The sequence below is a fragment of the Gossypium hirsutum genome, chromosome A07 (genome assembly GCF_007990345.1).
Source record: "Gossypium hirsutum isolate 1008001.06 chromosome A07, Gossypium_hirsutum_v2.1, whole genome shotgun sequence".
NCBI classification, from domain to species: Eukaryota; Viridiplantae; Streptophyta; class Magnoliopsida; order Malvales; family Malvaceae; genus Gossypium; species Gossypium hirsutum.
The window spans coordinates 98,410,677-98,422,537 of NC_053430.1; the positions used below are offsets into that span (position 1 = coordinate 98,410,677).

Here is an 11,861-nt window from a genome sequence, read left to right on the forward strand (position 1 = left end):
TAAAAGCAGTGGAATTATTGTCAATCATTTCATTCCTTTATCCTCCTGCCGACGCAAATTCGTCAATCTATTAATCCATATCACCCTTTTCTTTTTCTCCTTTAATCTTCTACAGTCTATTTATTTCTCACCAACATTTCCAATCTACTTAATCCATAAATAACTTCTAAAATATGAAGTATAACTTCAAAGAAGAAAAAAATTAAGAGAGCTAGCTATGAGTAAAAGTACTATAGAGGTCCGTGTATTAGGAGTCAAATTGTATTTTGCCTCTATAACTAAAAAAATAGACAAATTAGTTTTTATACGTTAGATCAAAGAGAAAATTGGTCCTTTTTATTAAAAAATTCATCCACTTCTACTGTTATAATTTGGTATAGTTAACAGAATAACCAGATAATTACATGTGATGTGTCATGTTACCTTATGTTGACATATATAGACCAATTTTTAGCAGTAGAAATATATGAAATTTTTACTAAGAGGATCAATTTTATCTTTAATTTAATGTATAAGGACAAATTTACTATTTTTTTGAGTAGAGAAAGCAAAATACAATCCATCTTCTAATCATGAGACCTTCATGATGCTACCTATGACTTTAAAAAAAAATACTATGTTCTCATTAATGAATCATGCTTGGCATCCCTGGCATCCCCTCGTATACCGTTGGTACTTCGTTAACAGTGGAACATAGAATTGAATCAAGTGTAGTTGATGAACTCGTTATATAGGTGATAAGATGGAGGATTGCATCTCATGGAATGATGCTATTGAGGAAATTATTAGGCGAGGTTGCTTAGAACCCTGGATATAAAGAAAAGAAAAAAGTGAAGTTGGATCAAGTTGTAATAGACATAACAAAACCAAGGGTAAACAACTTATGAGATGAGTGAAACATATGATTGCAGGACCAATGAAAACCAAGTGAAAGCCACGTCTAAGAAACCTAGTTATGAAGAGACCTCACCAAGATGATAAGTGGCAACTTTAATTTTATTGAAGCGGATGAAGACACATTCCTACATAAGGTTGGTAATGACCCGATGGTGGTCACGACGATCACTAAGAGAATATTGGTCGATAGTGGGAGCATAGTTGAAGCGTTACATTGGCAAGCCTTTAGATAGATAGGTCTAACAAAAACGCATGTCCATTTTTTATTTTACAAATTAAAGGCTCCATAATTTTACCAGTGACCACCGCGACTGAGTACGTTAAGTTTTTGGCTAAAACAAGGTGGAGCTGTTAGTGACAGCATATACATAAAACAAGCAAAAGTTAAGAAGATGCTGGAAATGATGGAGAAAGAGAACAAGCTTATATCAAAGAAAGGAGAAAATTGTACTAAAATCAAAACAAGCAATAATTGTTGGAATGTTCAATCCTCACTTTGCTAAATGAAGTTCTTAGGATGAATTTATCATTAGTGGTAATCGTTTTTACTGATACTAAAATTAGTTCCAAATAGATACTTCCATTTGTTTCAAACAAAGTCCAATAGGAACAAGCTTAGATGCAGAGATAAACGAAAAATAAAATTTTCCCAAGAGAAAACGATCAATTCTTTATCAGTTCAAATACACCATAAAAATGTCTAAATAAACTGACATTAATTTCCTTCCCAATGCCTAATTAACCGAGGGTAAGGAGAGAAAAAACAAAAGAACATTTTTACGATTACAACATTATTATTTCATATTGAAGGATTAAATTTAAGATTGTTATGTCCTTACTAAAGCATACTACAATTTCATGAAGATGGGGTTTCAGAAGGGAGTGTAAATCTGCATTTGACTCAATATATGTTCAAAATTGTCAGTTGGCTTCTGAATAGGATGAGTGTGCATTCCTTCATAAGTCGTGACAACCACACTTTCATCTTTGGTTAGACGTTGGACTTGCTTCTTTACTTTGCATCCTTCATGTGTGCATCGGTAATAGCTTCTGTACATACATGCGCAATTTATTATAGTGTTAGTTCAGCTCAAACCCTTGCATTTCTTTCATTCACAAGTCAAAATTTTGAAAGGCTAATTCCAAAGCATATATCATCGGTTATCAAATTTAACTAAAACTAATTCATCGACACATGATTTGTTGGTATATAATAGTGAATTTAACAAACCAAGAATATGAGTTGAATAACTTGAGGCATGTTGGACACTAATTTCTCTAAAAATATTTTGCCTATTCATGTATCCCTTAAAATTCAACAAACTCTTCCATTATAAAACAGGAAAAAGAATCAACAATAGATTGCGATTGAAAACACTCAAACTTAAAAAGAGGAGAGGAAGAGATGAGAAAAAAATTTTAGGTGTATCTAAAACGAAAATGAGCATAGTATATAGTTTGCATAGTATATATAGGAGTTTTACGAAAACACTCAAGTGCAAATCTACCCTTTGAACTTAATTCTTATTAGCTTAATGAAATATAATGACTTATCTTTTAACTTAATTCTTACTAGTTTAATAACATATAATGACTAATAAATAAGGTTCTTAACATCTTTCTTTAAGCATGTAAGATTTGATTCTTTTGAAAGATGTCAATTTTCCGAACAATATTTACTGAGGTAGAGTTGGACTTACGACACTCAAACCGAAGCTAAGCCATTTTTGCCTTAAACACATTTGACACATTCATGATGCTTACCATATCTAATTACCACAAAAGTTTTGAAGTCTTTTTAATTACTAGTATATGCTATTCATGTATAACATATAGGTATCCCTTTCTTGTAATTCTATCAGGAAGAATTATAAGAAAACTTAGACAAAAAAGTTTATATGAAAAAAACCATCATTTATGGAATTTCTTTTATATCCATGGCATGCATGCATGGCAAGGGTTACTGCAAGCATATTGTAAATGGTTAATGCTCTATAAAGTGGGATATCATGCACTAGTCCATCATGTTTGGTACTAAACAGTAATACTAGCCAAATCCAAAGATGGACTAGTATATATATGATGATATAAGCATGAAAGGATCTCAAGATCATGCAATGGAACAAATTAAGCTTTATGGGTTATGATATAAATAAAGGCAAAACAAACCTTGGGAATTTGTTGTTCTTAACAGCTTTTTGCCCATATTTCCTCCAACGATATCCATCGTCAAGTATATCAACCTGACTCCTTGTTTGAAAAGCATATCTAGGCTTCCTAATCTTCTTTTCCATTTTTTGACTTGATTTCATAAAGTCCTTAGCTTCTGGTTTCTGAATCAAGTCTTCGTTACTCTTCAAACCTAAGAACCCATCAACCGAATTCCCATGAAAACTGTTAAAAGCTTGGGAATTAGGTGCCATGTTTAACGGTAATGATTGAGCTGCTGTTGATGGGGCTGAGATGGGGAAGAACATTTGATAATTCTCCATAAAAGCCACTACTGCTTTATTAATTTATGTAAGAGGAGAAGCTATGGATCAAAACAAAGTCTAGTGGAAAAGAAGAGGCGGCTTTGCCTCCTTATTTTATATATGGAAAAAGAAGAATGAAGAAGATGATGGAAATGGATTGTATGGAGAAAGATGAAGAAAATAAGCACAAAAATACAAAGACAATATTTATAGGGTTAAAGGTGTCGTAGGCGGCACGAAATTTTTTTCAAAGCCTAAGAGATTCAAAATAGAGCTTCATTGCGGTTTGTTTATTATAAAGATATCGTGGAAAATTTATGGCGGCTTCATCATTAGTACAATCTACCTTATTTTAATTTTTCATTATATTTAAAACCTTTTTAAAAAAAAAAAAAGAAGTATTTTGCTTTATTATTTTATTATACAACTCAGATTTCAAAAATTCATATAATATTTAGTCTTTGGATTTATCTTAATCTGTTCGCACGGTAATAATTTAATTCTACACCAACCAGTTACTCAAATATATATTTTTTTATACTTTAATTATTCTATACTTGTAAACTTTTAAAAAAAACATTTATTTATTAATTAAAGATATATTATTAATTTTACTTGTGAAATTAAAAAATTCATTAATATATTAAATAATTATTCAATTATTTTTATTAAATATTAAATTTATGTTATTATCTTTGGTTATAATTTTTATTTTTTAATTTAAACAAAGTTTATATATATTATTGGACTAATATTTTTTTTTGCCTCCTCTAGTTTCATTTTACCAATTAAATTAAAAGCTCTAAGTTGTATCAATATTATTTTCTTCTTTCAAAATATTTAAATTTTAAAAAAAAAGTTTATTATTTAGTATTTTAAAATTAAATCATGAATATAATATGAGAAAATATTTAATATAAAAATTTTTAGATTCTATAAATAAGATTATGGAATTAATAAATGTTCTATATGAATATAATAAATATTAAAAAATATATATGTTAAATTTTTAAAACTGTTTGTAAAATAATATATATTATCAATATATCAAATATTTACCCTAGACGTAAATATTGACTATACATACATTAAAAAATAATAAGAATCTTCTTTTTTGTCCATGGATATTGTAGATGAAGAGTAAGAGCAGTCTCCTTTGGACCGGTCTAATTTCACACGTGTTTAAATGATTTTTTAAAAAAAGTTTATTACAGATTTAGTAAAACTTACTTTATTTAATAAAAATGTTTGTGTTTGGGGTGGTGGGTACTATGTCGTTTTAGTGCACGTCTGACTGCGCCTCCTCCTCAGTTTCCAGGAACTTGATGAAATTAGCATCAGATTAAATTAATGGAAAATGGAATTACGATTCTCCACCAAAATCAGTCACTGTTTCGATGGAATATATTCCTGACTCTATACTCAGAATCTGCTAAAACATTTGGAAACTAAGGCTAAGTCATTTGCTACTTTTCAATATGTCGTCTCAACCGAGGACAAGACATGACACCCTATCTTGTCTTTATATTATTCCCTCTCTAAATTCACTTTGAAAGAAATAAAAACGCAGTGCATCAGTCCATCACTATGCCCAACAATGGTCAAGAAACCATGAAAAAACATCAAATATTACACAAATCTACAAATATGGGATACCGATTCCTCTTTTTTAGTGGGTTACAAGATGTCGGTAGTATTAGAGTTAGCCAAAGATGATAGTTACAGTGAGTCGTTAGCAAATGGTTAGATTGTTAATTAAGGTTGTTGGCACTCTGTCAGTCCTTCTACACCTCATCAGTCATATTGAGTAATCAAGACAGAAAATATATTCATGCCTTATTGTTCATCTATTATAGTTTCAGTGTTGTTATGTCTCGTTGCTAATAGGTAGAGATGGATACGCGTAAGTTTTATAGTGAGAAGTCAACAACGGGAGTTCGTTATCTTAGCTTGCACATGTCATTAGGTGCTCGCAAAGGGAGCTTGCGGTCTCAACTCACATGTATCCAAGAAGTTCACATGTGAAGACCATGAAGTCCAGCGAGCAGCCGAAAATAGTACACGTATCATGTATGCATAGAATCTATTAAAAACGCCAATTCTATAAATAGTAACTATATATACAAATATTCAATTATTCGTTTTAATGAGACATAAAGAAAAATTACTCAACAATAATCATAATTAAGGTGGGTAACGTTTGTGGTTAGGCAGGCGGGTCAAAATCTTGTTAGGTGTTAATGTATAAATTAGAAGAGAGAGTTTGCATGCATGTCGGAAATATTGAAAATGAGAATAGAATAATCTATTCAACCTAAGTTTGAAACTTCAAATACTCGCAAAAGATTAAGGTAGTTGGCAAAGACAAGAGACTAACCAACCCCATTGCCTTGCCTTAATTTTCTTACATCAGCTAACCTTCTTTACTACTTATCTAATTAATAATAACTCTTTTATTCAATTATATAAAATATTTTTATTTTTACATTAACTACGTAGATTCAATGAATGAATTATTTAATTCAATGATCAGATATTAAATTTAGGAATCTTAATTATATAAAAAAATATATTAATTAATTAATTTTCAACGGTCTAAATTTTCATGTATATTAATAAATTATACAACAGTTTTGACGATGTCTAGAAGGTCTTAATCAGTACGTGCTTAGAGGAATATTAAGTTTGTGTTCCTATTTTAATTTTCCCTTTGGGGAACACGTGTTTAATGTAAATATCACATCTACTTTCATACTTAATTTTAAAACATAAAAATAAATGTATTTTGATTCAAGATGGTGATGCCCTATCAAGACACATCGAGAATCATGAGTGATTCGCATAAAACCTTTTCCACTGACCACTTGTTGAAACCCTTCCCCTAAAAATAAACGAGTCCACCTATTAGCTGACGTTTTTAAGGGACAACGATATCAAAGCACAAAGCACAACAATCTATGACAAGCGTAACACCACGCAACACGTCTTGTAATGATAAGCCACCTGTAATAGAATATTTATTTGGAAATAAACGTGAAAAGGAAAAAAAAACTTTATGCAACATTAAATTACTTTTGTTATTATCATATAATACCTAATATTTATGTTCATTTATCTAAGGGGCAGTTATTGTTTTCTTTCTCTTTTTCTTCATTATTGTTTGAACAATTTTTTTACTTTCAATATAATTAGTGATTTAAGTCTTATTACATCTCGGTATAGTAATTTTATTTTCTTACTTAAAGATTTAGTTTACTCTTCTAAGTTTTCCTTGTAGAACTTAAGCTGTAAAACAAGCAATAAACTTGTTTACACTCTCAATGCAGTTACAATTACAAATTACTCAATGAATAGATAAATGGTAATAGTTTTAGATACAAAACTTAACTATACAAGTTTCTTCAACTATATAAGAGTTTGAGGCCTGCTAATATATACTAGATGAAGTACAATTGATTCCCTTATAAAATTGCAGTTAAAATAGTATATAGAATACTGCTAAAAATAAAATTAAATAGAATATACAATATTAGAATAAAGTCCAAGATAAAGTAGGATCAATTGAGATAAGTTTTCAATGTAGTATATAGAATACTCCCAATCCAATCTTTATATTTCAAAGGGACCCTTTTGCTTTATCTGATATAATTCATGATTCAAAAATTTCATTTCAAAAATTGTCAATTCCAAAAATGATAAAATATTCTAACTTGTCATAGCGTTAGTCATAATAACCACTACTGTTGGCACTGCGTGAGCCACTTACCTCAACAATAAAAAAAACCATATCATGCAATGAAATGCATGCTTTTAAGATGGAAGGATAAATTTAGAATTTGACTCACTTATTTGGATAAACTCCTTTTCTTCATGTCTAGACAATGCAAAGCATGCTTTTAATAGTATAGTGCTGTACGTAGTTTAATTTCCACACTGATTTAGTGATCATCATGTGTCTAAGGAAGAAATACCCACATATATATAGAGAGGCTAATACTCGATATCTCTCGAAAAAATATGGATGGCAAAGCAGCCGTAGGTGAGTAGCTGAGATGTCCACGTCAAAGCAGCGTCAGGTTGAAGAAGCTGCTAGGAAAGGTGTGGGTGGCTGGTGGCCCTGCATAGTAACTTTTGTTTTATATTTTAAAATATATGGTTTCTTCTACTGAATTCTGCTGCTTGAATTCCAAATTACAGCTTCCATTGTTGAATGGAAACTAATATTAATTAATGAAGTACGCTAGCATTGGCAATAAATGAAAAAGACTGAAAAGTGGCAATCATTTAAAAAAGAACAAGTTACAGCCATGACATCTTAGTTCCCATAAATGAGTTTTGTTCAAAAAGGCAATGACTTAGTTACATTGAAAATGTTGAGATGGTTTAGTTGTTTAATTTCCACACTTTGCATACCAAATTAGATGGGATTATTGGGACTCTTTTCATAGTATACACAAAGCTTTTAGTGGGATTATTGGTTGAATCAACAGTTAGTTCCCCATTAGGTAATCTTCCATTAATAAGTTACGGTATTCATTGATGGAGAAAAATATACTATGTTGGATTCTTAGTTTCACCAATCAAATTGGTATATATATATATAAAATAAGGTATGATCATGATCAATATGCCATTTTAAAGGTTTTTCACCTAATGCTTTTACCATATAGTTGATGAGTAGATTACTTATTAGATTACTGATCTTGACATGGTTACATGTTGCACTAGCTTGTTATTCTTAAACCATAATTATTGCCATGAAATCTGATTTGACTTCGGTGCCTCACAAGATTAAACCTACAACTTGGAATTAGGGTTAATATATATTTTCGCCCTTGAACTTATCCATTTATACCTAGTTGGTCCCTAATATTTTTTTAGACCTAGTTGGTCCCTGAACTTGTATTTCGTTAACCAGATTGGTACCTCTGCACTAACATTGTTAGTTTGTACTGACGTGGCACTACTAGCCAATCGGATAACTATTTGTCTAGGTTCACATTTTTATAATTTTTTAATTAATATATAAATATAATTTATGTTTTTCACATAACGTATTGAGCAGTTGTCTACCATGTCAGCACAAACTAGCGGTGTTAGTGCAAAGGTATCAACCTGGTTGAGGAAATACAAGTTTAGGGACCATCTAGGTCCAAATGACAAACTCAAGAACCAAAATATATAATTATTGTGAAATTTGAAAAGGATTCAAATTGAGTGCCATCCCTAAAAGGTTGAAGAATATAAAAATGAAGCTTGTAACTTGGTCCTTGCTTAGGATCCTTAAAAGAATATAGGTTTGGTGTAACAAAGAAAATTAGGTCAAAATTGAAAACATTCCTGTATTGGCAATCATACAACCTAAAATGGTAGTGAGAATATGTTGTAGTCAAAGAAGAGTGACAATGGAAAGATGGTAAGAATGGGTAAATATTTGAAAAGAAGTGAAGTTTATATTTGGAATGATTGTCGTTTGTATTGGTGTTGAAGCAGCTGCCATTGTTGAAAAAGTTGTAATGCATCTAGAAACCTGTCACGTTTACAAGGGAATAAAGAACAGTTAGTAAAGGAGCGATTTTCATGGAGAAAAATGCGTTCATGAATTATTGGAATAAATCGATTATTATGTCAATGGGAATTGAATTTGGATTTCAAAGGATAACATCCTTCATGTGTTGGACCTTTCATGGATTAAGTTGTGGGGTCAAGAGGCTTCAAGATTAGGGCATCCTATGTAGACACAAAACAAAAAACATCATCCGGATTCTTTCTAAAGGAATAACATTATTTGGAGAGCATGGATTTATCATATTCCACCCACTTTTATCAATCTAATATATATATATTTTTTTTACTATAATAGGTTTTACCTACGATGAAATTTACTAGATAGAATTCTTTGTCATAAAAATATGTAGGAAATGATAAGTCAATAAGGATCTACTTATCATTAGAGCTGTTTATGGGCCGGGTCAGTTTAGGCCTAAGCATGATATTAACATACTTTATGTTTCCTCAAACTTGGCCCGACCCGAAATATGAGTTTAAAATTTTTCTAAAATTAACTCAAGCCCATTTTAGGCCCGCCTATATTATTTTTTACTCTCTTTTTTTAAATATTTATATTATATTATTTTAATATTTAATAATTTTATACATTTTTTATTTATTGAATTTTTTTATATAGTCATCTTAACATTATTTAAATATTTACATTATAATAGTCATCTTAACATTATTTAAATATTTACATTATAGTAGTATTATATATTTAGTAGTGGTTTATTTTTTTAATGTGTTCTAAATTTCATAATATATAAAAATAACATAATATAAATATTATAAACTTAAAACAAGTCAGGCTTGGTTGGGCTTGGGTCTTGAATGGTCAAGCCTGAACCCAACCCATATTTTAAACAAGCTTAATTTTTTGCCCAAACCTATTTCTCTGGCCTAATATATTTGTCCAAATCCTCCCAAATTTAGAGCAGACCTTTGGGCCTGAGCAGGTAACCTGGCCCATGAATAGGTCTACTTATAACTTAATAAAGGATAAATTCAATTGTTTTTATTTTATTTTATTCTATTTCATATAAGATTATATTATCCTTTGTCAAACAATCTAATTATAATCAATATTTAATTTTAAGTAATACATCAAACATATTTTATAACTTAAATTCAACACTTAATTTTCTCAACATTTATTTTTTTTTTCAATTTATCAAACATAGCCCAAGTTAAATTCATGTTTCATCATTTGAGTCTTTTAAGGGATTGTGATCAAAATTCGTAATTAAAACCAAGACTCTTTGTTTAAGTTACATTTTAGGGTATGTTTGAATAGTACAGAGTAAGTGGTTGAAAGTGTAATTACTAGAGTAATAATTATACTCTTTTGCAATTATTATAAAATATAATTACACAGTTATATAATTTGTATTTTTTAAATATATATTAATTATTATAAATAATTATCAATACGATAATAAAATTTCTACTCAAGTAACAAAAATTAAAATTGAACCATCATATGTAGTATATTAGTCCAAAAAAGTAGCCAATAATATGATTACTAATAAAAATAATAAGAAAAATAGGCCTCATTTGTAATTTTATCTAATTGATATAGCATTCCATGTTGGTTGGGTTATTCCCTCTTCTGCATTTAACACATGCTAGGTTAAAAATAATATAAATTTTATAATATATAGTCTTCAATATAAAAACATGTTTTATAAAACGTCTAATAGCTTTCATATCACTTCTTATAAATAATATAATTTTTTGCCATAACTGTATAAAACTATTTTTTATAAATAACTTAGGGTAAAAAATTATAACACTTTTTTTATAAATAAGTATATTTTTTGTATAATATATAGTATGCACATGTAAATAAGTTATATTCATACTTTTTAGTTATAACTTTAGAATATTTTTAAGATTTAAATAATAAAATTGACTATAACTTTATAAAATACACAAATTAATTTCATAATATATATTTTTAGGATTTATAATATAGTTTTTTTAAAAAAGTTCCGTAATCATAGTAAACAATCATTCATGTTCATGTTTATAATATAATTTTCATAACTTTAACTTGTATGAAAAAATAATTTTTTAAAGTTAAATTATGTACAAGTCTTTGGAAAGTCATACGGTAATCGGATTTGAGTGTAAATACTCACCTAATTACTCAAATTCTGACCACCAAGAATTGAAAAGTATAATCGGAGTGCTTCAATTACACCCTATTTAGTGAGACCCATAAATTACCCCAATGTAATTCCAAGCAATTACACCAAAATCCAATTACTAAGTGACTTTTCAAACGCTATCTTAGTGTTTTTAGTGAATTTTAAATGTTTTTATGTTTAGTATTAAATAAACTAAGATGTTGTTTGATAAATCATTGAAAAAAATTAAATCAATTGAAAATTATTATTTTCAATAATTTATTTTTTTCGCATGTTTGATAATTCAAAATAAAAATAATCGGATAGAATTTTTCACTATAAAAGTGTTGAAAATGATAGATAAGAGCTACTTATCACTTAAGGAATAATATTTTCATTTCATTTCATTTTAAGATTATATTATTTCATAAAAATTTTACATTTAAAATTAAGGATAAAATGTAGAATATATTTTTTACAATTTAAAATTTATATTTATTAAATAATTTAATTATATTCTATAATTAATTTTAAAGAATATATTAAACGAATTTTTTAAATTAAATTCAATATTTAAATTTTCAATTACACTTAAGCTTTCGATTTATCCAACATTATTTAATTAGTTAATATTTTTAGATGTCAAAGGAGTTAAGGCCTCGGAACTTGGAAGTAGGTCTAGTCTGTCGCTACAGTGCCATTTTCCAAGGAGCCAAATTATCTGAAGCCAATAAGGTCAGTCGCAACCTAAAGCACGAGGATGTCGCAACGTTGATGTTGAGCAAAATGAAGAACATGCTTTGAGCGA

The 11,861-nt window shown here is 29.0% G+C and overlaps 1 protein-coding gene across 1 annotated transcript; it reads right to left on the reverse strand.

Annotated features, from left to right (window-relative positions):
- Positions 1 to 1,525: 1,525 nt before the first annotated feature.
- LOC107937099 (probable WRKY transcription factor 75) lies at positions 1,526 to 7,321 on the reverse strand. Its single transcript, XM_016869915.2, has 2 exons — positions 3,067 to 7,321; positions 1,526 to 1,947 (listed from the first exon to the last, which is right to left on the reverse strand). Exons 1-2 carry the CDS (start codon positions 3,387 to 3,389, stop codon positions 1,770 to 1,772), a joined length of 501 nt encoding a protein of 166 aa, XP_016725404.1. The 5' UTR covers positions 3,390 to 7,321; the 3' UTR covers positions 1,526 to 1,769.
- Between the last annotated feature and the right edge of the window lie 4,540 nt (positions 7,322 to 11,861).